This window comes from Helianthus annuus, chromosome 12, assembly GCF_002127325.2.
Source record: "Helianthus annuus cultivar XRQ/B chromosome 12, HanXRQr2.0-SUNRISE, whole genome shotgun sequence".
Lineage (NCBI taxonomy): Eukaryota > Viridiplantae > Streptophyta > Magnoliopsida > Asterales > Asteraceae > Helianthus > Helianthus annuus.
The window spans coordinates 34,356,903-34,384,774 of record NC_035444.2 but is presented as its reverse complement, the minus strand read 5'-3'; the positions used below and the strand labels follow the sequence as shown (position 1 = coordinate 34,384,774).

General features: G+C 38.5%; 1 protein-coding gene across 11 annotated transcripts; it reads left to right on the top strand.

Moving 5' to 3' along the window:
• Window positions 1–698: 698 nt before the first annotated feature.
• LOC110894635 (pentatricopeptide repeat-containing protein At2g26790, mitochondrial) lies at window positions 699–4,247 on the top strand. Of its 11 annotated transcripts, none has more exons than XR_004874765.1 (4): window positions 699–3,273; window positions 3,465–3,545; window positions 3,746–3,799; window positions 4,000–4,247. XR_004874765.1 is itself a non-coding variant. In XM_035980904.1 (2 exons), the coding sequence occupies exon 1, from the start codon at window positions 888–890 to the stop codon at window positions 3,270–3,272; it is 2,385 nt and encodes a 794-aa protein (XP_035836797.1). In that variant the 5' UTR covers window positions 699–887; the 3' UTR covers window position 3,273; window positions 3,442–3,546. The 11 variants fall into 11 exon arrangements, 2 of the variants coding, with proteins under 2 accessions (XP_035836797.1, XP_021997548.1); XR_004874764.1 differs by having other exon boundaries at window positions 3,705–3,799; XR_002566569.2 differs by having other exon boundaries at window positions 3,442–3,545.
• The last annotated feature ends 23,625 nt before the right edge of the window (window positions 4,248–27,872 follow it).

Below are 27,872 nucleotides of genomic sequence, written 5' to 3'. Positions count from 1 at the left end.
TCGGCGAATTCTGTGAAAAAGGCTTTAATTTCCGATTGGGAAAGAAGTCACCTCCCGAAATTCGAGTGGAGCAAATGTGTTCCAATAAAATGTAACATTATGGCATGGAGATGTAACTTAGATAGACTTGCTACCAAAGTTAATTTGAGAAGAAGGAACGTGGATATTTCATCGGTATTCTGCCCTTACTGCGAAGAGTATGAGGAAACGATGGAGCATTTGTTTACAGCTTGTACGGTGACTATTCGGATGTGGGCAGCTATCAGTGCTTGGTGCAACATTCCGTCGATCTTTGCTTTCAAATTCAAAGATTTAATGGATATTCACAAGAGAGTGGGAAAAAGATGAAGAAGATTATCCGGGGTTTGGTTATCATCTCGTGTTGGTGTATTTGGAAAGATAGAAACGAGTTGGTATTCAATCAAATCAGGAGAAGTCCGCAAGATATTATGATAGAGATTAAATCGAGAGGTTTTGGGTGGATTAAAAGTAGATCTTCATGTAAAATATTAGTTGGAAGAAATGGTGTAAATAACCTTTGTATATATTGTAATTTTGCCCTTTGCCAATTTGGGTCGGGGGTGTTGTTTTGTATTGGCCTCTTGCTCGTTTGGGTCGGTGGTTTGTTTTAATGAAGTTTTATTTAAAAAATATGAAGTTACCACCTTTTTTTTTTTTTTTTTTCAAATTCAGTACTTTTAGGGTTTAGTAACCTCCGCCGCCTAAACCCTCACCGTCGCACTCCACCACCGTCATTCCTACCGAACCTGCCGCCTTTGAAACAGGATTCCAATAGCAGAGCAGAAGCAAACTTGAAAGAAGACATATGATTGATTGTTCCTCAAACCCCTAACCCTAATTCATGATCACAAAACTCTCTCGATTTCATGTTATCTTCTTCAATCAGGTCAACTTCTTTTCTATTACACTCCTTAACTCTCCGATTTAGGTCTATTTCATCCTTCCCCCAATTCATACCCTCCGATCACTCTCATTCAGACTCATCTTCAGACGAAACAAACACCAATTCACTCACACATTCATCACAAAAACAACTTAACAGGTTTACAGTCACTGAAACATTACATAACCTAAGCACACAACCTAGGGTTGCACTCTCATTCATCAACCAATTAAATCAATCCGGTTTCAAACATGATGTTGTCACCTATATGTCTGTTATTAGACTATTATGCCAGTACGGTATAGATATTAAGTTATACCACATGTTCATGGATGTTGTTCAGGATACTAATGAAGAACTTTTTACTTTTAACGTTTCCGATTTGTTCGGAGCGTTGGTAGATGAGATGGTTGAGGAAACTAGGGTTAGGGGATCGACGAGTTTGGTAAGAGCGGTGGATGTGTTGGTTAAGGTTTACGCGAGCGTTGGACGGTTTGATGAGGCGGTGGATACGTTGTATGAGGTTAAACGGGGTGGGCTTGTGTTATCGACGCGTGCGTGTAATTATTTACTTAACCAGATGATTAGTTGGGAGAAGTTGGATATGTTTGAGTCGGTTTATAAGCAGTTGAAGAGGAAAGGGTTTGTTCCGGATGTGTATACGTATGGGATTTTGATTAAGGGGCTTTGTAGAAAGGGGTGTTTGAATGAAGCGTCGGATGTGTTTAAAGAAATGAGTGAGGCGGGAATGGATGCTGATTGTTTTACTTACGGTACGTATATTGACGGGCTTTGTTCGAACGGAAAGGCTGATCTTGGATTTCAGTTGATAAAAAGTTTACGCGAGTCGAATGAGGAGGTGAGTGTTTACGCTTATACTTCTGTTATTAGACGTTTTGTTAAAGAGTCGAAGCTAGACGAAGCGGAAAGTGTTTTACTTGATATGAAAAGTGCCGGTATTGCGCCTGATGTGGTTTGCTATTGTGCGTTAATTCAAGGGTATTGTAAGAATAGAGACATCCGTAAGGTGTTAGCTCTTCACGAAGAAATGGAATCAAGTGGGATAAAAACCGATTGTGTGATTGTGAGTGCGATCTTGCAATGCTTGTGTCATATGGGTATGCTGGATGAAGCGATAAGCCGATTCGTGCGTTATTCAAAATCAGGAGTTTTTCTCGATGAAGTTACGTTTAATATCGCGATTGATGCTTTATGTAAACTAGGGGAAATGGAGAAAGCTGAGCTGTTTCTACAAGAAATGAAAAATAGGAAAATGTTTCCAGATGTTATGCATTATACGACTTTGATTAATGGGTATTGTCTAAAACAAGAATCGTCAATTGCGTTCGAACTTTTTCTGGAGATGATCAGGAATGGATTGAAACCGGATGTTATCACTTACGATGTGCTTGCTGGCGGGTTGTCAAGATGTGGGCATTTTAACGAGACAATCGGGATTTTAGATCACATGCAGGCTTACGGTTTAGAACCCACGAGTGTTACACATAGTTTGGTCATTGAGGGATTATGTAAGGGCGGAAAAGTGATAGAAGCCGAACTCTATTTCAATAGTTTAGAACCGAAAAACTTGGATATTTATGCTGCAATGATGAACGGGTACTGTGAAGCGAACAATACTACAAAAGCTTTTGAACTTTGGTTGTCGGAACGCACGCTTGTTACGAAACGGACTTCTTGCCTGAAACTTTTAAGTCGTCTTTGTGCAGAAGATGAAACCGACAAAGCCTTAGAACTATATAAAGCACTTGATGCATCGGATAAGGGTTCTTGTAAGATAGTGTACAGTAAACTCATATCTATGTATTCCCGTGTTGCAGATATGGGGATGGCTCGGCGGTTTTTCGATAAAATGATTCAGAAAGGATTAACACCGGATGCTGTTACGTACACGATGATGTTAAACGGTTATTGCAGGGTGAATTACTTGAAGGAAGCTTATTATCTATTCGATGACATGAAACATAGGGGTATACAACCTGATATTATTACGTATACGGTTTTGCTTCATGGAGAGGGTAGACAGAAGAATGTGTTGAGGATTTCAAGTGAAATTGAACAAACGGGTTTGACTCGTGATGTTTATTGTTACACGGTTATGATCGACAAACATTGCAGATGGGAAAACCTACAGGATGCTGTTAACCTGTTCAATGAAATGATCGACAGAGGTATTCAACCGAATACTGTGACGTACACTGCTCTTGTGTGTGGCTATTGCTCTATGGGATATAGGCAGCATGCTGTAACACTTGTTAAAGAGATGATATCTAAGGAGATCGAACCGAACTCACGAACAATGATAGCACTAAAAACCATTAAGGCCAAGAAGCTGAAATTAAGGCGTTAAGGTACCTTTTTATTGGATTGAAAAATAAGTATGCGTGTGTTTTGTCTTCTAGACGCTTATATAAATCATATGGATTTTCAATCAGCAGTTCCACCCTAACAACCCTTTGGCTTGACTTCACGCTGCTCTTACATAATTTATATTTTAGTACCTGGTTTTCTTATACTAGTTCTCACTCTTGGTTTCAAAAAGCACGAGGCGGTCCGGGGTGTTTATGTACAACCAAAAGCTGCATCTCTGTCATCTCTTTTACATGTCAGCCTTCTTCATCAAGTAAACCATTCATAATCTCTTCAACCTTATGGTTGTTTTTACTTACCAGCCTTCTTACGGCCATGAGGCTGTTTTTCATATAGCCTCTCGACTGAGGCGCACAATTTAAGTTTTAAAACCGAGTTCTCATTATTGACCAAAAATGAAACTTTGGCATAGGAAAAAGGACCATCAATATGACATTGTTTTTGCTTGGATAGGCTTGTATCGTGACAAAGCGACTGAAAATTTGTCGGGAAAGCAATTAATGAAAGGTACAACTATACAAGCCTCTTCTATTTGTCTTTCTGATGATAGATTTTAAAGTTTGTTTCGTAATGAGTAGCAACAATGCTGTTTTATATGTTCTTTTTTATCATGTGATTCTTTTGGATATTTTGTGTAACCCAAAAGAATGCAAAGTTCCATTTTTGTATGTTTTGTATGATTTGAAAGTGTGCCTCAACTCATTCAGGTGCAAGGGTCTGGTCTTTTGACTGCTGGAGGCGACTGGTGTACAGGAAGCGCACCCAAGTAGCAGGAGGAAGGGTTGAGGCGTAAGTAGATTTTGTGCATCAAGAAGCTGTACATAGACTTTTAGGTTGTATGTACAAGTTATATATACATTAAGTCATATATGGTGCTTATTTACTTGTAAAAATTGGATACGTGATGATAGAAACAAATGAGAAGTGTATATATATATATTTTTTTATATATAAATACCTTGCCCATCATATGCAAGCCCAAGTGGTTGGAGGGAGATGGGAAGGTTTTCCCCTTTGGGGCTTCCTGCCCAGGATACCGAGTTCGAGTCTTGCGGTGGGTGGTTTTTTCCTCCACTGATGGCTGAGGTGGGTTTTATCCCTCAATGAGGCGGGTCTTACCCCTCATTCGAACTCGGGTGGCTTGTCTTCCGTTGAACAGGGATGAAGCAAGCTAGTGGGGTTCCGGATGATCTACACCTTAAAAAAAAACCTCTTTTGATATTTTTTATTAATGACTCGAATAACAAGTTAACAACAATATTAAATTATATAATTTTCAAATAATACATTATCAAATTTTATACAAGGAAAGTAACTAATTTAGTCGGATCTGCTCAAGTTTTTATACGAGCGAGCCATCTTCAAATTGATCTCCTGCAAACTTTTATGCGAGATTGAGTTCTTAACAATCTATTTAATGTTTGAATAACCTTAAAAGAGGTGATTTAACTACATTTTAATTTCTGGAAATTACTATTTTAGCCCTCCTTTTAAAAAGTAAGATTTTACTATGTTACTACAAGTTAATTTCTTAGCGGGTTTAAATAACCTTAAACGAGGTAAAGGCGGGTTTGAAAATGTGTGTTGAAAGCAATTCTCCTGTTTGATTGTGTAAAGTTTGTTTCCATTTATATTCCGCTGCACTACTCATTCATTGTTCATCTTATTTCAAACGTAAAACACAATCAAAACCAAACTCAGATCCTAACAATTGGTATCAGAGCTAGGACAGTCGAATTTGATTTAACAATCATTTTGACATAAATAGTTCAGCTCAGAATTATTGATACTGATAGTTGTTCGTTTTGTTGAAAAACAGAGTAAGGTTTAATCACCATTAAAGTTGATTAATCAGTGCCTGTAAAACAACCAGGATGACGTCACAATCACAAGATGCTAATAATAGCATCGGATCACTCTTCAAACCACCCATGTTGAAGCGAAATGAATACAACATCTGGCAGAGAAGGATGGGTCACATCCTTGCTCAATAGAACACCGGATGTTGGAAGTCGGTTATCTTTGGACCTAATGTTCCAATGGTGCCAAGTGCTGAGGATACAAAGAAGTTTGAACCTAAAAAACCAGACAACTATACTGAAATTGATTTTCAAAAGTTTGAACTCGATGCCAAGGCTTTTAGCATTGTTGCATCCGCTTTACCAAATGAAATATATGCTGGACTGTTACATTGTAATAGTGCCAAAGAGTTATGGGATGCACTTAAGGAACAATTTGGGGGGAACTGAAGAAGTGCTTGAAAACAACAGGGAAATTCTGAATCAACAGTATGAAACATTTTGTCATGTTAAGGGTGAATCATTAACCCAACAGTTTGAGAGATTCAGTTGTCTCATGAGTGAACTAAAACTTGTTAATGTTGAATTCACAAAGTCAGCACAAAATAGCAGGTTTCTTAGATCACTTCCTGATAAATGGGACACAATAGCCTTTGTGACCAGAAATTCTGTTGAGTTCAAAGATCTAACACTGACCCAGCTTCATGGTAGACTCCTGACCTATGAAAGGGAGTTGAACAAAAAAAAAAGCTGCAAGAGTCTGGTAAAGTTACAGATGATTATTCATTTGGTAACACAGCTCTGTTGGGTCAAGAAGAGTTTGGCAGTAGTAAGGATCAGAGTTATGATCATTTTATTGACATAACTGCTGGAGGAAATTTCAACTATGATCCTCACTCATCCAACTTTGCTTTCACAGCAAATGGAGAAAGCCAGAGCTCAGACAATCTATGCCTTGAACTCAATGATTTACAGCACTTTGATCCAATTGATCTTGAAGAAATGGACATATTGCACCAATTGGCTTTGCTTAGTGTGAGAACAAGCAAATTTTACAAAAGGACATGGAGAAAATTCCCAGGGTTACATGGGAATTTTAAAGTAGGGTTGGATAAATCAAAGATCAAATGCTATAAGTGCAACAGACTAGGTCACTTTGCTAGGGAATGTAGGAGTCAAACCACTGGTCCAATAGTCACTCATCCTAGCTCAAACCCTAGACCACAAAACCAAAGCACTGTGCACTATTCCCATTATACCCCTGCTGCCCATGTAAACACTGCTCATTATGCAAACCCTGTTCCTGTGCATTATATTCAAACCACTGTCCCACAAATTCAGTATGTCCAAGCTCCAGTACCTCAGGTTCAAGTGCAACCAGCTGCACCACAACAAGCTGCACCACCAACAGTACTGGAGCTTCCAAACCCTACATGTCAATTACCTCCCGAGTTGGACGAAGCAGAAGATGAACAAGAAGAGCCGAAATAATGGTTCGAAAAAGAAGAAGACCAATAAGTATAAGAAGAAGACGCTCGTGGAAAAAAATCCTCAAATACAAGGGTCATCAAAGATGGACGCATGATGAGGAGGTAGCCTTATGTAAGGCTTTCTTACATATTTCCGAAGACCATAGGGTCGGAAATCAACAAACACAAAACATGTTTTGGCATCGAATTATCGAACATTTTGGAAAGTTACTAGGTGGATCTAACCGAAACATGGATCAACTAACTTCGATGTGGACAAATTTAAAAAAAAAAAGTGAGTCAGATTAATGCACGCTACGTTTAAAAGGTAATTTTTTTAGTTATATTAGTTGTTACATTTTTTTATTGAAATGTAAATTACTAATTATTTAATTCAAATTATGTAGACTCACAATTAGCCAATTGGATCAGATGAGGCTACTATAACTAAAAACGCCCTAAAAGACAACACAAAAACTCACAAGAAAAAATATTTCCCTCACTTGCCGCATAGGAGATTGTGAGATAACATTCCAAATGGGCTCCAATTCCATTGATGGACCTTCAAGGCCCAACGGGTAGTTGTGCCCAAAAACGAACAAAAAAATCTGATTCAGGAAATTACAAAACCTCTACATATAGGTTATCAAGCAACATGGTTGAAATCACTTTAAACGACGATCCCACCGATGACACAACACCGAAAAGGCCGTAATAGAGGAAAAGTTTTGACTCGTCATCAAGCAAGGGGAGATGTCATCTTCGAATACAAGACGACAAATATGGCAGAAATAACAGAGAATAGAGACTGGCGAGCGGTGGGGGGATCGGAAATAAGAAGAGATGAGATATATATAAAACACTTGCATGAACAAGAGAAGAACAATGATTTGAAAGTTGTCATGGAGTCACATGAAAATGTCGACGAACCGTGGTTGTCGATTCTACTAGATGACCATAAGCAAGCAAGCCCCTAATAGTGGGGATCCATATTTTTGCGTAAAGATAGATAACACTAAGGTACGCCCCTGCTGGTGAATACCGAATAATCTAAAATCTCATCGCTTTGGCTATCAAACCAGGTAACTATTGCATGGTTGAACCATTTCCAAACCTCATGATCAGTTCCTTTGGACCTTGCACTAGGAGTCTACAGTACAGAAATAAACATAGGGCCTACAAAAATTAAGGTTGGTAAATCAGACACAATATTTACAAAATGGATAATGTCGTATTCGTATTTTGTTTCCAATCTTGTAATCTGAGGCGTTGATTACAATGGAAATTCATTTTTATACATATACGTGTTACATACTTATGTTATACGCAATCAATCGTTGAATACATGTTTATACGCAAAACCGAGACTCAACATACTTAGAAATATTAATCATACATGCATCATACTCATACAATACCTTGATACACTTTAAATACCTAAAAACAGGCTAAAATACAAGGAAATGACATAAAATAAGATAATTACAAAGTTAAGGGGCCAAAATGCAAGAAAACCAAACTTGGGAAAGAGCCCCTCGCGGCGGTGACGGACTAACCATTTCTGACCGCGGGCGGCGAGGGGCATCAATATGTAGAATGTTGTTTCTTGGTTGCGGATTGGTCACCTTTTTTAGCTCTTTTCTTCCCCAATCACCTTCTAACTCCATTAAAACTCAAACCCTACTTTACCACTATATTTTTTTGAACGACATCAATATATAAAAGAAAGAAAACCAGCGAAAAGCTAGACATACAAGAAGAAAAAAAAACAAAGCCACCTACAGCCAAAGAAAGCTAACTACATGTTACAGGAAGATATACTATGACAAGGATCCACTTTCCAATCTTCCCAGTTGCAACTCAAATTCTTGCCTCTATTCTTTACCCAACCGAAGAGGGTAGTCACAATGTCATCAAAATCCAGTCATCCCCTCTTTTAGTGCCCACCACCATTTCCGTTTTCGGCACCTCCGAGTTATCCAAGGAATCCTCATACTCCTCTTCACTCTGGTTATCATTGCCCAAATCTGAAACCGACTCCGAACCATTGAAAATCGGTCTCCACTCCTCGTGTTCTTCTACCGCCCATGCCGTAAAGCTGTATTTACCACAAGTAATTTCGAATTTCCAATCAATGGTATCTAGATGATTCACCAAGTTAAATGCCCTTGCATGAGAGATATTATGATCTTCTTCACAGCAGTCATAAGGCCATAAAGCTTTACCAAGTTTCTCACAAATTATCGATTACACGGAGGGGCACCTGCAATCTAACGGAACACCGAAGATTTTGACCCAAGCTATCCGATAAGATTTCACAAACGTATCATCCCACCACCTCACCCAAGCAAACCACTTCGACCAACTGTCCGCATACCCCATAAGGAAGTTTTCCCCTTCTTCAAAACTTTTAAATTGAAGCAAAACGTTCAAACTGTAAGACCCTTGTTAAAAGGACGGGATTTAATAATATATTACATGAATTTTGTACTAAAATTTTGAGTTTACAAAAAGTTTCAAGTTTTAAGACCGTACATATTCATAATAAGTACAAAAGCAAAGTCTTAAGTAACACCTACTAGTCAACTACCGACTAGTTTAAAACATTGATTACATGATTAGAAAATCATCTACATCAAAACAAACATTGTCTAGACAAGATTAAGTTAACGCGGAAGCATCCAAAATTATGTTCGGTTCTTGTAACATGCTTGATAACCATCCGGAAGGACCCCATTAGTACCTAGAGTCAAAACCACTTAAAAAGTTAGATATGACATATATACAATGCTTATAAACGAGTTCTAGTATCGAACCAACAAAAATAAAATAAAATTCAACTTTTCATCCTGTCGCGTGTCGCGAAGGATCCTCGCGTGGCGCGGGTGGCCCCGCGTGTCGCGCCAGGTTCACTCACCCCCGTCGTGTGGCGCGGGGGAACACGTTTTCCAGCAGGTCCAGTTTCTGGACCTGCATTTTCTGCCAGCTCCGGATTTTCACTATGTTCAACTTCAAATGGTCATAACTTTGGATCCGTAAGTCCGATTTAACCGATTCTTTTTCCTACGAGACCGTAATTTAACTACGGACGCGTTTATCAACACGTTTTGCGTAAAAATATTATTTCAAAACAGTTGTTCTATAATTTGTCTCTTATTTATTTGACCCATTAGTTTACAAGTTCCATAACATGTATTATTATCATATAAACTTTAGGCCAATGCACCCGTTTCTACATTTACCAAGTATGAGCTTTTGCTCCCCTCCCGAGTGTTGCTTGTGCAATAACCATCATGCTTATTTTCAAGAATTTAACCATGCCTTTCGGAATCATTCGACTAGTGAATGTTCCGAACTATAGTCCCTCTACAAGGGCTCATGCTTTTGCAACGGATTTGCGTGTCCGTTACACGACCTATGCTTGAAACATAACCAATCAAAAGTGATGGCTATTAGTTTCTATGTTTGTAACACAACTTGTTTTGACCCGTTCGGATGCCGAATGGGTATCCCCATTGCTAGACACATCCAAACTCTATTTCTAACTCATGTTTTGACCCGTTTTACTTGTCTAATGCACTTTGTCACTTCCGTGACTTAGTGTTTTTTTTCTTGTTTACCAACTTTCAATATAACAACGTAAAAACCAACAATTAAACATATTGTAGCGAAACTATAAGTCGCGTACCTTCAAAGTGTGCCCTTCAAGCGTGTATCACTTCCGGCTTGTCCACTTGAGGATCCGGATGCTTTACCTAAAGAGTTCCATTCATCATCAATTTAGAACTCTTTCATAATCCATAATGGACAATTCATTATGATATTAAAATCTGCGTTTTCATTCGATTCTAAACATTTTATTCCTCACTTAGGCGTTTCAACAAACACCTAGCGGGTCAAATTCTTACATAATCATTACTAGGTTCTTGACATGTTAGTTTTACCTACATTTACTTCAATTAGGCGATCTGCACTAAATTTCAACATCAATAATACCGAATTTTAACACCTGAATTCAGTTTTCACTAGAATAGTATTCACAATCCTAGTGTTTATCTAATTCCTACTAACTCAATAATCACCTATAATGGTGATTAAAATCTCTAGAATTATCATACTAAATTTCTACAATAATTCATCTAGGTTTTTATCCCTAAACATCATGTTGCTTCTAATTTCATCCATGCATCAAGTAATCAAGCTAAATTTTCGTTTTTCACATTTAACCTAGAAGGGGGTAGCGGCGCAACTTGTTGCTCGTCTACCTGCCATTAGTCTGTAATCGTCTCTGTTTTTATGATTCGAGGATACGAGATGATTTTAGTAAAAAAAAAAAAAAAAAAACCTAGAATTCAAGATGCAACAAAATACCACAATTTTGCATACCTTTTGATCCATGCAACGAGGTGATCACTAATTTATGTTTGAAACTTGATTTAGAGCAGATTAGAGGCTTCAATTTGTGAATTTTGTGAGAATTTTAGGGTTTGAAGGAAACCCCTGGTCGCCCTCCTCTTCTGATCGATCCCAGCACACACACATGTGTGTGTTTGGTGAGTTATTTCTTATTTGATCAATTAAGTTTTAGTTTTTATTAATTTGGTCCCTAAACTTTTGTTTAACTTATAGTTTGGTTGTTTTAACCCTATTATAAGTTACTTCATGACTTGTAGTTAACTAGGTTATAAATTCCTAGTTTGTTAATTCTTGTTTATTTTATACTTTATAATTCTAATATAAAGTTTTATATTTTCGGGGTGTTAAAAGTCCACCCCCCTTAAAAAGTTTTTCGTCCCCGAAACCGAATTACGTACCAAATTATGTAGGGTAGAGCCGTTGCATCTCCTCTTCGGATTCCCATGTGGTATCTGAACCCTTCTTGTGTTCCCATTTAACCTTTACTTGATTGATCTCTTTATTCTTTAAAGTTTTCACCTTGCGATCCAAAATCGCAATGGGCTTCACCACATAGTTTAGTCTATCATCCACCTCGATGTCATCGTAGTGGATATAGGTTGTTTCATCCGCTAAAAATTTCCTAAGATGTGACACATGAAATGTGCTATGAATTCTGCTTAATTCTTCCGGTAGTTCAAGGCGGCATGCTACCTTCCCTACTCGTTCGACAATTGTAAACGGCCCAATAAATCTCATGCTTAATTTTCCCCTCTTTCTAAACCGGATAACCCCCTTCCATGGGGATACCTTAAGCATGACTTTGTCGCCAACCTGAAACTCGATCGGTCTCCTCCTTTTGTCCGCATACGACTTTTGTCTATCTTGAGCCGCTTTCAAGTGTGCCCGAACCACATCAATCTTTTCATTAGTGGCTCGAACTATATCTTGGTGGGCGAGTTCACGTGGACCCACTTCACCCCAACATACTGGGGTCCGACATTTCCTACCATAGTGCATCTCGTACGGTGCCATCCCAATACTAGCATGGTAGCTGTTATTATATGAAAACTCGACTAATGGTAGATAGACATCCCAACTTCCTCCAAAGTCGATTATACATGCCCGCAACATATCTTCCAAGGTTTGTATCGTTCTTTCGCTCTGTCCATCTGTCTGAGGATGGTACGCAGTGCTAATGAACAATTTTGTTCCCATTTGCTCTTGGAAATCTCGCCAAAAATTTGAAGTGAAACGGGTATCCCTATCAGACACGATGGATACCGGTACTCTGTGGCGTGCCAGAATCTCATTAGTGTAAACTTCCGACATCTTTTCTGGCGTATAAGTCTCACGTATCGGAATAAAGTGAGCACTCTTTGTCAGTCTATCAACAACTACCCATACTGCATCAAATCCGCTGTTCGTCCTTGGTAGTTTGGTTAACAGGTCCATTGTAATATGTTCCCATTTCCAAACCGGAATTTCCAATGGTTGGAGTTTACCGTATGGTTTTTGGTGTTCCGCCTTGACTTGTAGGCATGTCAGGCATTTCTCTACATATTTCACTACATCCCTTTTCATTCTGGGCCACCAATAGTTTTGTTTCAAGTCGTTATACATCTTGGTCGCCCCCGGATGGATGGAATAACGAGATTTGTGAGCTTCATCAAGTAGAAGCTTTTTAACTCCACATGTGTTAGGAACCCTAATTCTATTAAAAAGTGTTTTCAAACCGTGGTTGCCTTCTTCGAGATCCTTAACTTGGCCAATAATTCTTTCCTTTTTCCAATTTTCCACCTTCGCTGCTTCAACTTGCGCTTCTCGGATTCGTTCTAGTAAGCCCGAGGTCACAACCAACTGCATTGATTGTACTCGTATTGGGGTATAATCTGCCTTTTGGCTCAACGCGTCTGCGACTACATTGGCTTTCCCGGGGTGATAGTGTTTTTCACAATCGTAATCCTTGACCATTTCCAACCATCGCCTCTGCCTAATGTTTAATTCCTTCTGATCGAAGAAATATTTTAAACTTTTATGGTCGGTAAAGATGGTACATTTTACCCCATACAAGCAATGTCTCCATATTTTTAAGGCAAATACCACTGTTGCCAGTTCCAAGTCATGAGTCGGGTATTTCTTTTCATGAATCTTCAGTTGCCTCGAGGCATAGGCTATGACCTTGCCTCGTTGCATTAAAACACATCCGAGTCCCGAATGCGACGCATCTGAATAAACCACCATGTCGTCAACCCCTTCCGGTAATGTTAACACCGGAGCGTGAGTTAACTTTTCTTTAAGTGTTTGGAAGGCTTTCTGTCACGACCCCCGACCCCATCCTGGCCGGAATCGAAAGTCGCGAGCAGTCCAGCGGTACCGGTGGTTATTTTTTTTGAAAAACATTGCAGCGGAAATTTCATCAGGACCGTGAGTTAGGAAAAATTTCAGAGTTTTAGAAACACCGGATTTTATTTAAATAGATGGAATAAATTCCATGTTTTACAAAGGTAGCTTTTAATAAAACAATATTTCTTAATTTGATTTAATTAATAAAATAAGCCACTTCTTGATGCCTTCGGTGCCGGATCCAATTCTTATTCCAATGTACTGTAATTACCTGAAACGCGTTTTAAAAAGGTTTTGTCAGCGGGAAATACTGAGTGAATCATTCATTTTACTGAAAAGACACATTTATTATAATTCACAGTGTTAAGATCTTTTACGCATGTTTCTGATATCAACCAACTACCCACAGTATTTGTCACTCGACCGGATCTGTGACAGTGGTCATATCACCATTGGCTGCCCCAATGAATGACGTAAATCAATTAAATTAGGTTCGCCCACCTAAAATGATTTAAACTGTAGTAATGTGCACAATACCCCACATACTGGCTGTAATTTGGTGATTACATCAACTTAATCACTGTAATTATAATTCTGAAAATAATTTGGAGTATTGTAAAACAGTTGATAAAAAGAGAGAATGACTCACATTATAATCATGCAGATTCATACGACCAAAGTTTGATATATTGCAGATTTATACAGGCAGAGCTTAGCCTATTGATTTAGCCTTGTAACCTAGTGCATACGAACTAGGTAGGTAACTTAATACAACAATTACGATAACTCACGAGATCAAATTCTCACAATGAACGACAAAGTGCGATACTTAAACATCCATCGATTTAACGACAAACGACAAAGTATAACCCTAATGTGGGCGGCACTTAAACATCCATTGGATATATTGATCTGTCGGAAAATGAATTGTAATAGCGATCAAGTTAATACCCTGTATCGTAGCAGCATCCCCTCTACTAATTAGTGATTTTATAGTAACTGAACTATAACTCGGCGTAGAATTGGAATTTCTACGTCGTTTCAACTCCCAGATTCAAGTCCCAAGGCCCTCTATTTATACAGAAAATTTGCATCTCCCGCGTGTCGCGGAAGAATTCGGGGAACCTCCCGCGTATCGCCTGGGATGTCATTTTTAGGGTAGGGTAGGTACGTGTCCAACTAGCTCAGGTGAGTCGACAGTTTTTATAAATTCAATTTAGACAACGTATTATATGGATAATCGTAAGCTAGGGTTTACCCCCCCCCCCCTGAGTTTTAGGGGTCCTGATCCTGATTCCGATTGTTCTAAAATTTTTAGGGTTTATGCTAAATTACTTGGGTGTCTCAATTAGGGTTTCCTATAGGTTAAATAAAATAATAATTTATAGTTTCGGGTGAGGGTTGTTACATCCTCCCCACCTTAGAAAAATCTCGTCCTCGAGATTTACTGAAATAGATGAGGATCTTTTTGTTTCATTTTTTGATTCCAGTTCTTAAGTATATTCTGGTCCTCTCTTGGATTCCCATTTTACTTTCACCAGTACGAGTCGTTTGTGTTTGAGAAACTTGACTTTTCGATCTTCTATTTGTAAGGGTTGTTGGTGCACTTGTGTCTGTACTTTGTCTGTATTCGGTCACGATGTAAACGATGTCCTGTTTTTGTGTTGTAAGTTGACCAAGTCAACCATCCTCCGGTTTGACTTGGACAACAGTTGGTAAAAGTTGAAAGATGTTCTGTCTCGAAGGATAAGAGATCGAAGGATGATGTGGATCCTTCGATCTCATCGAAAGATATGCTTCGAATGGTTAGACCTCGAAAGGTGATCTTTCGAGGTCCCTGCTGATCTTTCGAGTGACTTGTCTTCGATAGATGATCCTTCGGACCATCTATCGGATCCTTCGGACTGCACATCATGAGCTGGGTATAAATACCCATGCAAGGTGTTGAGTTTAGACAGATAGACAGACAGATAGAACACACACATCCGAGAGATAGCTTTGAGAGCATTCTGTCCGAAACTCACACACACACTTTGAGAGTTTACAAGTTAGGTTTGTAAACATTGTGCTTGTAACCGAAACCTTCATTTGCATTAATACAAGTTGTGTTAATCGGTGAACCCGTGTGTGTTTGTCTTTCTACTTGTTTCATCCCGGTTTGCTTGCTAGCTTGGATTCCGCACTCGCTAGTGGGTTTGTATAACAAGGTTTAGGTTCGTCATCCTCCGACAAAAGGGACCTACAAGTGGTATCAGAGCTTGGCTCTTTACCTTGTTTAAAACCGGGTTATTCAAGTTCTTGGTGTGTGTTTGAACACTTGGTTTAACACCCGTTTTTGTTGGTTTTTCTACACTTTTAAACTGGAAAACGTGTTTTAAACTTACCGGGAGTGTTCATAAGTGGGTTGGGTAACTTAAAACTTGTTTTTTAAGTGTCTTTGTGTTTTTCCGGCGAAAATTCCGGTTAAACTTCCGGTGACTGGTTCTAGGATAAGGTTATCCTTTTTGGGCAATCTTTTCAAAGTTGGTGGGAAAGTTGTCAGCCTGCCATACTCTTTGCCGAAAGTTGACTTACCAACCCATCACCTTTTCACCAACCTATCACATCAACGTCAGTTGTGTCAGAATCTCTCGAAAGATATCTTTCGACATCGAAAGACCATCTTTCGATCAAGGAAGGCTCGAAAGATCATCATCCTTCGACCCATCCTTCGAAGTCTGAAACATATCCTTCGATAAAGGAATCTATTCGAAAGATAAGTGTCCGAAAGATAGGGATTTATCTCGAAAGATAAGGATCTTTCAAGTGTGAATCTTTCGAGATTTTGAATCTTTCGAAGCCAGTGCTCGAAAGTCAACAGTGATCCTTCGAACACTGTTGATCATTCGAACAAGTGTGTTCTTTCGAAAGTCAGCTATACGAAAGATAAGGATATTCGAAAGATAAGGATCTTTCAAAAGGGGAATCCTTCGAGTTCTTGAATCTTTCGAAATTATTGTTCGAGATTCAACAGTAATCTTTCGAGAACTGTTGATCCTTCGAACAATAGTTGATCTTTCGATTGTGGTCAGTTTATTGTTAACTAGTTTCTGTGATTTCAGATCTTTCGACCAGGATCCTTCGGCTGTGTGATCTTTCGGGTGGCCATCATCCTTCGTGACTTTGACTTAGAATTTATTTTTCTTGTCAAAGATGAATCCGAGTTGGTGGAATCCTGCCCCAGATAGTGGAAAATATACCAGTTCTGGTGTTACTCCTTCATGGTGGGGTACACCGGCTCCTGATAGTGGAAAGTATACGTGTACAAGTCTATCACCATCATGGGCCGAATCTCCAGTATCTACATCTTCACAAGTAAATGCTTTACCATCAAATCAATGGGCATTAGTAACGGGTCAAACTCCGAGTGTACAAAGTATATTATTAAGCGAAAGCGAAACAGGAAGTTTGAATCGACCCCCAAAACTGATGAGTTTGAATGAATATCCAGGATGGGCTGAGAGGTTTAAAACATATGTTCTTGGTCAAAATACGGAACTGTGGATACGTTTCACCACAGATTTCGATCAAGCCATAGAGGTTGTTGCTTCAGAGACTGCGTCATTTGCTGATCTTCCCGAAGATAAAAAGAAAACGTATGATCTGGAAAAGAAAGCATACGCCATTCTCACCCAGGCTTTGAGCAAGGATATTTATCACCAGTTTGTCAGCTTCAAGACAACTAAGAAGTTGTGGGACGGGTTGAAAACAAGAGGAGTAGGAAATGAAGCAACACGTCAGTTGCGTCATGATCTACTCAAGAAAGAATTTGACTGCTTCGCTTGCATGGATAAGGAGTCTCTGGGAGATATGACAAGTCGTTTCTATCACCTGCTTACTGAGTTGAACAATTTTGGAGTTACAACAACTCAAGCAGAGGTGGTAAAGAAGTTTGCTGATGCCTTACCTCCTCAATGGAATAGTTTCTTGGAAATCCTTAAGTATAACGGAGCGTTGACAACTACAAATATTAACGACTTCGTGCAGCTTTTGGAAAACAAGGATCAGGAGGAAACATTGAAGGCGAAGAGAGTTCCATTGCCACAGAATCCAGAAATGTATTATGGAACTTCCAGCTCTTCGTCTGCAAGAACTGGTTCACATGCTCCAATTCAAACGGCGTTTGTCACAAGCACAGATTGTTTTGGCAATCCAATACAAGTTCCTGTTAAGCCACCTCCTACCACAGACATGTATGGAAATCCAATCCAACCACCTCCACCTCCTCCTGCTCAACAACAACGTGCATGTTATGGAGGAACATCATCTGCTGGTCAACAATCAAAGCCAAATACAGTACAGCTCGACACTTCAAGCTTCTCCAAAGTCAGTGTAGAAGTAGCCAAGGAACACATGGAGCTACTTAACACTATAGTGAGCGCGTACTGTGGGTTGATAGAAGGTCAGATTGGCAACATTAATCTGACACAGGAAGACTATCGGCAGATAGATAAAGAAGAGATGGACTTGATGGATATCAAGTGGGCCTTTGCAAGTGCTGTGAGAAGAGCAAAGGATTGGATGGAAAGTACTGGAAGAACCAGCTTGGAAAGTAAGAGAGACACCAAGTATGGGTTCGATAAACAAGCAGTAAGGTGCTTCAACTGTGGTGAACGGGGTCACTTCAAGAGGGAATGTGCAAAGCCAGCACAGCATGGAAACCAGAACCCCTTCAGAAACCAGGGCAACCAGCAGAACCAGAACAGAAATAGTGAACGTACGTTAGTGCCTGTCAACAATCAAGCCAACCGGGCACTTGTAGTTCAGATGGATGAAGGTTGTGACTGGTCAATCCAGTTTGGTGGTGATGCTCCTAATGGTACAGCTTGCTTTGCTCAAGTTGTGAAGGATGTTGTTAACACCAGTGGTGGAGAATCTTCCGCCAGTGGTGGTGAATCTTCTGAAGATGAAGACTCTTCTGGGTACAGCAGGAGTGTTGATGAAGATTCATCTAGGTCAGGCGATGAGAATATGGGTGAGACATCTGGTGTCTCGGTTGATACTGATATTGATGAACGTTTGGATGAAGCTGCAGCACTAAGTGACAGTAGATATATTCTGGTGGATCAAGCTGCTCATACTTCGTCTTCTCTCCATTCAGCCTTTATGGCTAATGTCGACAGTTCTTCAAGTCAGGTATGTGTCGATGAACCCATTGCTGTAAACTGTGATAACTGTGATAGCTTGCAGGCTAAATGTGCTGAAGTAGAGGCAAGCATGTCTGAGTTGCAAGCCAAACATGATGCTTTACAAGCTAGTTTGTTTGACTTGCAAGACAAACATGGTTCCTTGAATGCTGAGTGGTGTGCATTGCAAAGCAAACACGAGGCTTTGCAAGAAAAATATGATGTGACATTCATCCACAATCAGAAGTTGACTGTGGATCTTTCAAAATGCACAGAAGCCAATATGTTTTATGAAAACCATGAAAAAGAATTTAAGTCAATGATTGAGACATTAAAGAAAGATAAAACTGAATTGACTAAAATGGTTTCCAGAAAACAAACGGACATTAATTTGTATATATCTCGCCTTGAGATGATGCAAAAGGAAATGGCTTGTGTCAAAACAGAAAGTGATGCGATCCAGCTTAAGCTAGACAGCTATTTAAGCTCTAGCTATGTGTTGGATCACATCATTGACGTTCAGAAAGAAAAACGGGATGTCACATGCATAGGTTACAAAAAATGTCCACCACCAGTCAGACACAATTATGATGCCATGCCTGATGAGGAGGATAGAGTGTTCTTCGAACCATCTGTTCCTCTTGATGTGAAGGAGTTTGCAGCAGGACTCGGATACCAGAAAGAAGTATCCTCAGATTCAAATGTGTCAGCAGATACATCTGTAACTGCTGAACAGAAACAGGATCCTCCAGTTGAGGTTGAGGATGCCGATTCTTCAGATGATGAATCTGATGATGCTGCTCCAGCAAAGTCTGATGCGGTAGTCAAAAATGAGGACATACCTCTTGAGAATCACATTCTGTGTGATCCCCCTGCCACACCCGCTAAGACTGTTGCAACTGAGTCCTCGTCTGAGAAGGAGTCGGAGAGTGTGACCTTGCTGTACATTTTGGTTGGTGATGATAAAATTTACTCAGACAAAGATTTTCCTATTAAGAACGTTAATCAATCCTTAATCGATAAAGTCTTTGAAAATTCGACAAGTAAGTTTTTGGGGAAGAAAGGACCACATGTTACAGTTACACAGTGTCCTCCAATCCCAAGGGCTGAAGTTCGAAAACAATTTGGCAACAAGAAATTACCAGCAATGCCAAAACAGCAAAATCACACCAAGCCCAAAGGAAAGGCACCGGCTCAAGTCCAGAAGAAGCCGAATCAAAAGAAGAAGAAAAATGTTAACTTTGTGAAATCGACGGGAACGGACAAAATTGAAACGTTTGAAAATAAATCTAACTTAGATTTTGTCAAGAAAGCTACTGTTTTGAAAAGAAATGAACAAAACAGTTCACAGCCTAGTACCTCGGGTTCACAAAGTTCAACATCATCGGCTAAGAGAACACATGATTCTTCGAGGTATGTTGAACGAAGATCATGTTTTGAGTGTGGAACCATTGGGCATATAATTCGAAATTGCCCTTATCTTCATAAGCAAAAAGGAAAGGTTGATGATCCCCGTGGCAAGACTGACCGTAAGCCATCTGTTTCCACAAAACAAGATCCCCGACTTGTAAAAGAAAGGGAGAAGAAGCAGAAACGCCAACAGGTCAAAAGGATTGAAAAAGCAATTAAAACCGATGTGGTTCAAAAACAATCTGTTTCTGTAAAATCAACAAATTCAAAAACTTCAAACTGTAATGAAGTTAAAATTTTAAAGAATGACACTGATAAAACAAAACAGACATGGAAACCTAAATCGGTTACTGAATCAGGGGGACCATCACAATTTACAAACCATCAAAGACAAGAAGTTATCGTCATTGATGAAAATGGAAGACCCAAGACCACAATGGCTTGGGTCCCTCTCTCTAACTAATCTCTGAGTGAGTGTGCAGGAAGTTCCAGGAGGAACTATTGATAGTCTTAGGATTGTTGATAGTGGAATGTCCTTGCACAAGATAGGCGACAGAAGAAATTGTTGCCTTTGATGGAGAGAGAGAAAAGAAAAAGAAAATTTGGATGAATGAAGTTGCAAAATTCGACCAAATGAAGAACGTGTCAAAATTTGGTCATTATGGTTTTTGATCGGGTCCTCAGGAACGAATGAAGTGAAATGTGTGCCGATGCCTTTGCATGGATTAAACATCCGCACACCATTTCTGAAAGAGAAAGTCAAAGACCTTCGCTGGTACAATGTGGAAGACCAGCCGGACCCGGAGGTTTATGATTTTATTGCTGTCAAGAGACTTTTCAGTAGTTGCAAATTCGACTTTGAAGTCCACACCGGGTGGATATCCAGTTGGGAGAGTGCTTAGATTCCTTGCAATGCACGGAACAGTTGCAGGATACGCCTTTAAATTCTTAATCTCTCCTATACTTGTCGATATTTAAGCTACTTTGTAAATTATTATTATCTCGAACAGCACTCTTTGACCTGACACGTTGATCTCGGATATCACCTCACACGTGATTGTTTCAATATGAAACTCATCAATGTTGTCATGGTCCGCACCGCTTACCGACATGCCAACTCATTTTTCCAAAATTTGTTAAATCTTTTCTGATAAAACTTAATTTTGGTAAACGGCATTAAGGTCAAGCACAAGAGTAAACCAACATCGGAAAATCATTTTTGAAAATATCTTTGTGTGTTTTAAATTTATCTTAGTTTATTGATTTTAGGGGGAGTAAATCCAAAAATCTGAAAATCCAAAAACATCGAAAAATTTCAAAAACACAAAAACAATAGAAAAACAAAAATGAGTTTCCTGGCGAGCAAAAGAGAAAATGATAGTACATCAGTGGTCTATCCAAACCTCTTTAAACCTTAAATGAAAAACGATAAGCAGCTCTATATAAGATGTATCGGTAGGCTCACAATCATTTTAAAGTGTGCAGGGTGATATAAATCTTAATCGACTGAAGACCAGGTGGGAACCATTCATTGGCATATGGTCTTAGTACCGAAATTTCGTTTGAGAGATTGCCGAGGTTCTGAGATATTCGGTCTTTATGCTGCTTATCATCTGGGTATCATGGTTGTATCTTTTACCGAAAAATAACGGGGACGCAAGTCTAGATCTTCCATGATACTATACATACGTGTACATAATACATACTGCATTCGACCTCAATAAGTGATAAACAATCACATGTCCAATCTAATAAGTGATAAAAATATCACATTTATCCGGGTGTCAAGTTCGTCTCTCTGCTGTACGGAAGTACTGACCTGTTCACGGACTTGCACCTGTGCCCTCATGCATACGAAAATCAAGTTCCTCATCAATAAGTGATTATATCACATAGGACTTGTTTTCAAATCAAAATAAGTGAGTATCTCACAATTTATACGGTCAAACAGATGATAATCGGTATACTCATCGGTAAGATGAACTCTCGTGCATACCTTGATACGGGAATGTGTCGTGATGTGGATGAACACCGGTCGGTAAGTATAAATCATACCTTAACGTATCCCCTCGCCATGATTACATCTGATAAGTTGAGCTTAAGTGGACAACAATACCGATAATTGTTATAGGATGCTTATCTTAATGTTAACTAACTGAACAACAAGAGTGTTTTGGCATGACCGTACACTGATATGATTCTCTTACCCTCGAAACTCGCAAAAAGAATGTTTGTATATATTTATTTATTTACTGCTTAACTTTTATTGTTTTCTTTTAAAACAGTTTCGTCGTTTGGTGCATATCAGCACGACATTAGCGGTGATGTCGTTTGATAACACTCAAAGGATTCTAAAATTGTTGTCTTTTAATTTCAAAAACACGCCTAAAATCCGTGTTTTAATATAAACTTTATAAAAGCCAAAAAGATTTCATTTCTGCTTTATTTTCGATCGTACGATGTTGGAGCTCAAGTCTTCGTTACCTGAAACCTGAACGAAATCTGAACTGACTAAATCTTCATAAACGGTCAAAATTTGCAGATTTTGAAAGTTAGAATTTAAAATTGATAAATTTATTAAACTTTCAAACTGTCGGACGATGTTTGATTATGACATGGTCATTCGTGTGTCATTTGTTTATACTATTCCAAGCAGTTGTTCTCATTACGCGTTTAGATTTCTTGCATGTGCAGATTCTAAAGGCTAGGAGAACATGGTCGATGACAAGCATTGGAATGAAGACACGACGAGAAGGCGCTCAATAATGAAGATGATCGAGTTGCCGCTGGCCATCATCAACACCACAAGGATCTCACTTCATAAAGACAAAGTCTTTTCACGAGCATAACTCAAGGGGGAGCTTATGTTAAGGGGGAGTTTGTCAACACACTTCCTACATGATACGGGTAGTTTGTTGATACACTCTCTGCTTTCAAGACGTGAAGACTTTGAAGATCCTCCGACAATGAAGACTTGAAAGGACATCAGAGTTTTGGGAACTCGAAGACCAAAGACCGTCGAAGTTCAAGGCGAGCCTACAACTATAGAAGATAAAGACAAAGCTACAGCCAAGGGGGAGTTTGTTGGTGCACTTGTGTCTGTACTTTGTCTGTATTCGGTCACGATGTAAACGATGTCCTGTTTTTGTGTTGTAAGTTGACCAAGTCAACCATCCTCCGGTTTGACTTGGACAACAGTTGGTAAAAGTTAAAAGATGTTCTGTCTCGAAGGATAAGAGATCGAAGGATGATGTGGATCCTTCGATCTCATCGAAAGATATGCTTCGAATGGTTAGACCTCGAAAGGTGATCTTTCGAGGTCCCTGCTGATCTTTCGAGTGACTTGTCTTCGATAGATGATCCTTCGGACCATCTATCGGATCCTTCGGACTGCACATCATGAGCTGGGTATAAATACCCATGCAAGGTGTTGAGTTTAGACAGATAGACAGACAGATAGAACACACACATCCGAGAGATAGCTTTGAGAGCATTCTGTCCGAAACTCACACACACACTTTGAGAGTTTACAAGTTAGGTTTGTAAACATTGTTCTTGTAACCGAAACCTTCATTTGCATTAATACAAGTTGTGTTAATCGGTGAACCCGTGTGTGTTTGTCTTTCTACTTGTTTCATCCCGGTTTGCTTGCTAGCTTGGATTCCGCACTCGCTAGTGGGTTTGTATAACAAGGTTTAGGTTCGTCATCCTCCGACAAAAGGGACCTACAAGGGTTTCTCTATGAATTTCAGCTTTTCGTTTACTTCTATGTCTTGAAGAGGTACTACCAGGGATTCGTCTGATAGACATTTCTTGAGATTGGATACATGAAATACATCATGTACTCCAGCTAGTTCTTCTGGTAGTTGTAAGCGATAAGCAACTGGTCCGATTCGTTGAATCACTGGGAATGGTCCAACATATCTTGGACTCAGTTTTCCTTTCTTACCGAATCGTACTACTCCTTTCCAAGGAGAAACTTTCAGAAGTACTTTGTCTCCGACTTGAAACTTTAATGGCTTGCAGCGATTGTCCGCATAGCTTTTCTGGCGATCTCGTGCCGTTTTTAATCTATCCTTGATTTAAGTTATTTTGTCAGGGGTTTACTGTACAATTTTAGGATCTGATAATTAACTTCCTCCTATTTCTGCTCAACAAACTGGAGTTTTGCACTTGCGTCCGTACAGTGCTTCGAATGGGACAGTTTTGATACTTTTATAGGAGAATTTAATTAAGGGTAAGTGGTTATCCTACTTGAATGGTTATCACACATGCTCGCAGCATGTCTTCCAAGGTTTAAATGGTTCTTTCACTTTGTCCGTCTGTTTGGGGATGATAAGCTGTACTTAAATTTAGTCGTGTTCTCATTGCTATTTGGAAACTTGTCCAGAAATGAGAAGTAAAACGACTATCTCTGTCCGATACAATGGAGAGTGGAACTCCATGTAAGGATACTATTTTATCTACGTACAACTTGGTTAACCTTTCCATGCTAAAGGTTTCTTTCATAGTTAGAAGATGAGCTGATTTGGGTAAATCGATCCATGATTACTCAAATCGCATTATTACCTTTTCTGGTTTTGGGTAACTTAGTAACAAAATTTAAGAGTTCCTATTTCCATATAGGCATTTCTAATTGTTGGAGTAATCCTGAAGGTTTCTAGTGTTCTGCCTTAACTTGTGAACAAGTAAGATACTTAGATACATGACTGGCAATGTCCATTTTTCATTCCTATCCACCAAAAGTTATTTCTTAAATCTTGGTACATCTTATTGTTACCTGGGTACATGGTATACCTAGATCTATGGGATTCCTCTAGAATCTTACTTCTTACTTTTCCCTGCTTAGGTACCCAATTGTTTTCTTAGGGAATCTCCAAATTCTATCACTTCCTCGTTTTAATTCTTTGGCTTGTCCTTTTATTTCTTCAGCATCGTCTTCGATTGCTGTTTCTTGAACTTTCTTTAGTTGCTCCATTAAATCTAACTGTAGATCTACTCTAAGAGCATGGACTCGCTTTTGCTTTTCATGATACTTACGACTTAAAGCATCTGCAACTATATTTGCTTTTCTTCGTGATACTGGATATCACAGTCGTACTCATTTAGGATTTCCATTTATCTCCTTTGCCTCATGTTTAGTTCTTTTTTTTTTTTTTTTGTGATCTGTATCTACAGATAATGTCTCCAAATCTTGAGGGCAAAATTATAGTTCCGAATTCTCAATCATGAGTTGTACAATTTTCCTCGTGCTTTTTCAAGTGCCTGGAGGCATACGCAATTACCTTTTTGCGTTGCATCAACACACATCCTACTCCTAATTTTGAAGCATCACAATATACTTCAAAATCTTCAGTTCCTTCTGGCAATGCTAAAATTGAAGCACTTGTTAACCTTTGATTTAATATTTTAAGAGCTTCTTCTTGTCTAGGTCCACTCAAACTTAACTGTTTTACAGGTTAGCTGAGTTAAGGGTTTAGTTATTTTAGAAAAATCTTTAATAAATTGTCTATAGTATCCGGCTAAACCTGGAAAACTTCGAACTTTTATGGCTGTTTGCGGAACCCTCTATTTAGTAATTGTTTCTATTTTAGAAGGATTTACATGGATACCTTCGTGATTTTCCACATGACCTAAGAATTGCACTTCCTGTAGCCAGAATTCATACTTCGAGAATTTGGCGTACAACTTCTCTTTTCTTAACAAAGTTAAGAGTGCATGCAAATGCTCACAATGTTCTTTTTGACTGTTGGAATAAATAAGTATGATAACTTAATTTATATACATTAAATGGTTATTATTATGGTTGGATATTGATTAGTGCTGCCTTGTTTAAGCATAGGTGATCAGTCCATGCCTAACTAAGGCTAGGCTACTCAATACCTGCTCCTGACAATAACCAGAGTATTTAAAATACTGATATATTATCATAAACTTAAATCGGAATAGGAGGTGAATTTGTGTATCATTATCTGAATAGATGATTGTTTTAAGATTGCTTATATAGAATAAATTAATAAGGCAAATTTAATATAAATAATTTTAAATAAATGAATAATTAAATCCGAGATTAGCGAAATCTTCAGATTTTGTGGAAATGTCACCAAAGGGTGATCGTGATCAAAGAAACATTTTAGTGAAGTCGAAGGCCAAAAACATGTTATAGTTCAAGAGAATCAAAGTGCTTATTGGGATTATTTTGGATTTGAATATGATGGTTTAAAATATCATATGGGACCTGGAATTGAATACAAATTGCGAACAATTTAACTGGGTTTGAACAAAACGAGTTGTAATAAGGATGTTCGGACATTATTACAACAGAAACCATGGAAAATCGAGTTTTTCAAGAAATTGATTTGATATTAAAGAGTCATCGCTTTGTAAAACGAGGTTTTACTATGCAAAGATCAATTATAGCGAAATGATATTTGAACTTTTGATAAAACAACAATTGGTATAATGTCCTCCTATGGTCTTCCTAATTTGAATGAACCATAAGTACAATGAACGTGTGGATTTACCAAGAAATGTAAAAATTAGCTACTATGAAAGAAATCCTCATGGTATGATGCCTATTAGAAGGAGTAGAAACACGAGAGTTAACTTACTATAGGCAGAAGTCAGAATTTCAATAATATAAAAACTTTACTTGGAATTCCGTGTGATAACTAGTGTGACGTTATTATGGAATGTCGAAAATAAAATAAAATAGAGAATTTACAAAGGTATGTGATTCCTTTTTGCAGTGTGATGATGGTTAAACTGTGCACCGATGTTTGTGAAATCTCGTTACAACGTACCTTAGCGAGATTTGTGTCGTTTGTAGAATCGTGTGGCAAGAGTGTTTCTTTCTAATTAGTCGTTTTTCTACTGGCGGAAATAGTATTGATGTTATAGTCCCCAATTTATAATTTCCAAAGGTCTTGCCATGGAAGTCGTGTGTGATAAACTTCGACGTTTGTGGACATATAATTGAATAAGTTTCATGTGCTTTCTTGTGCATTAGCACAACTTTATTTGTGTAAATCGAATATGGTAATTCTTTTAGAATTTCTTTTACTCTTAATGATGCCCCAACTTAATGGGTTTCCATTGTCAAACGAGCTACGGGACAATTGATCAAACGGAATAACGTTTGATATCGGAAAGGTATTCCTGATAAAGAAATCTAGACACAGATGCTAGTGATTTATTTCAAATTGTCAATCCTTATGGTTTTTTTTTCCTTATAGATATATCTATCTATATAATCACATATTTCACATGCTGAAATAAACATACCATTTATCAGGTCAATGTATTAACAAAGTCATATTTCCAAAAACCAATCAAATATCTGGTCATAATATTATTTTAGGGAAATCTTGTCACTTGTTTGACATATTATATACCCCGTCTTACCCGGTTCGCGCCGGAGAGGTAATCTCAGTATATCCGGACAAACTGGAGAGTCTGCTACTTTATACCCAGTTTTGCCGGATAAAATTTTCTATTTCCCATAAATAGCATCTTTTCAAGATTTTTTTAAGAGTGCCTCTTTCATTAGGGCTTTTATCAAGAATCAAGGAAATTTGTATTTCCCTAACATATCTTATTCCTGACTAAATAATATCAATAAGTAAGAAGCAATTACGTGCTATTGCCTGCTAATTGTCATTTTTATGGAATACTAATATCCATTACATTGTATTTATATAAGTAATTTACCTTTAAAGTTTATTTAAGGCAAAATTCTTAAATTCAAGTCTAAATATCATCCGGAGTGTTATCAGATAATATTAAGCTTCAAATTTTCCGTTTTAAACTTAGGTATTATTATAACACCTAATTGCGTAAACAAGTGGCTTAGCTTATACTAAGGCATCTTTTCTTATGTTCAAGTCTAAATGTTATCAGATGTGCTACCCGTTAATAGCAATTTCCTAACTCTTTTATTTAAGCTTAAGTATCATTATCACAACACTTATAGGCTTAAAGCAGTGGCTTAGCTCTG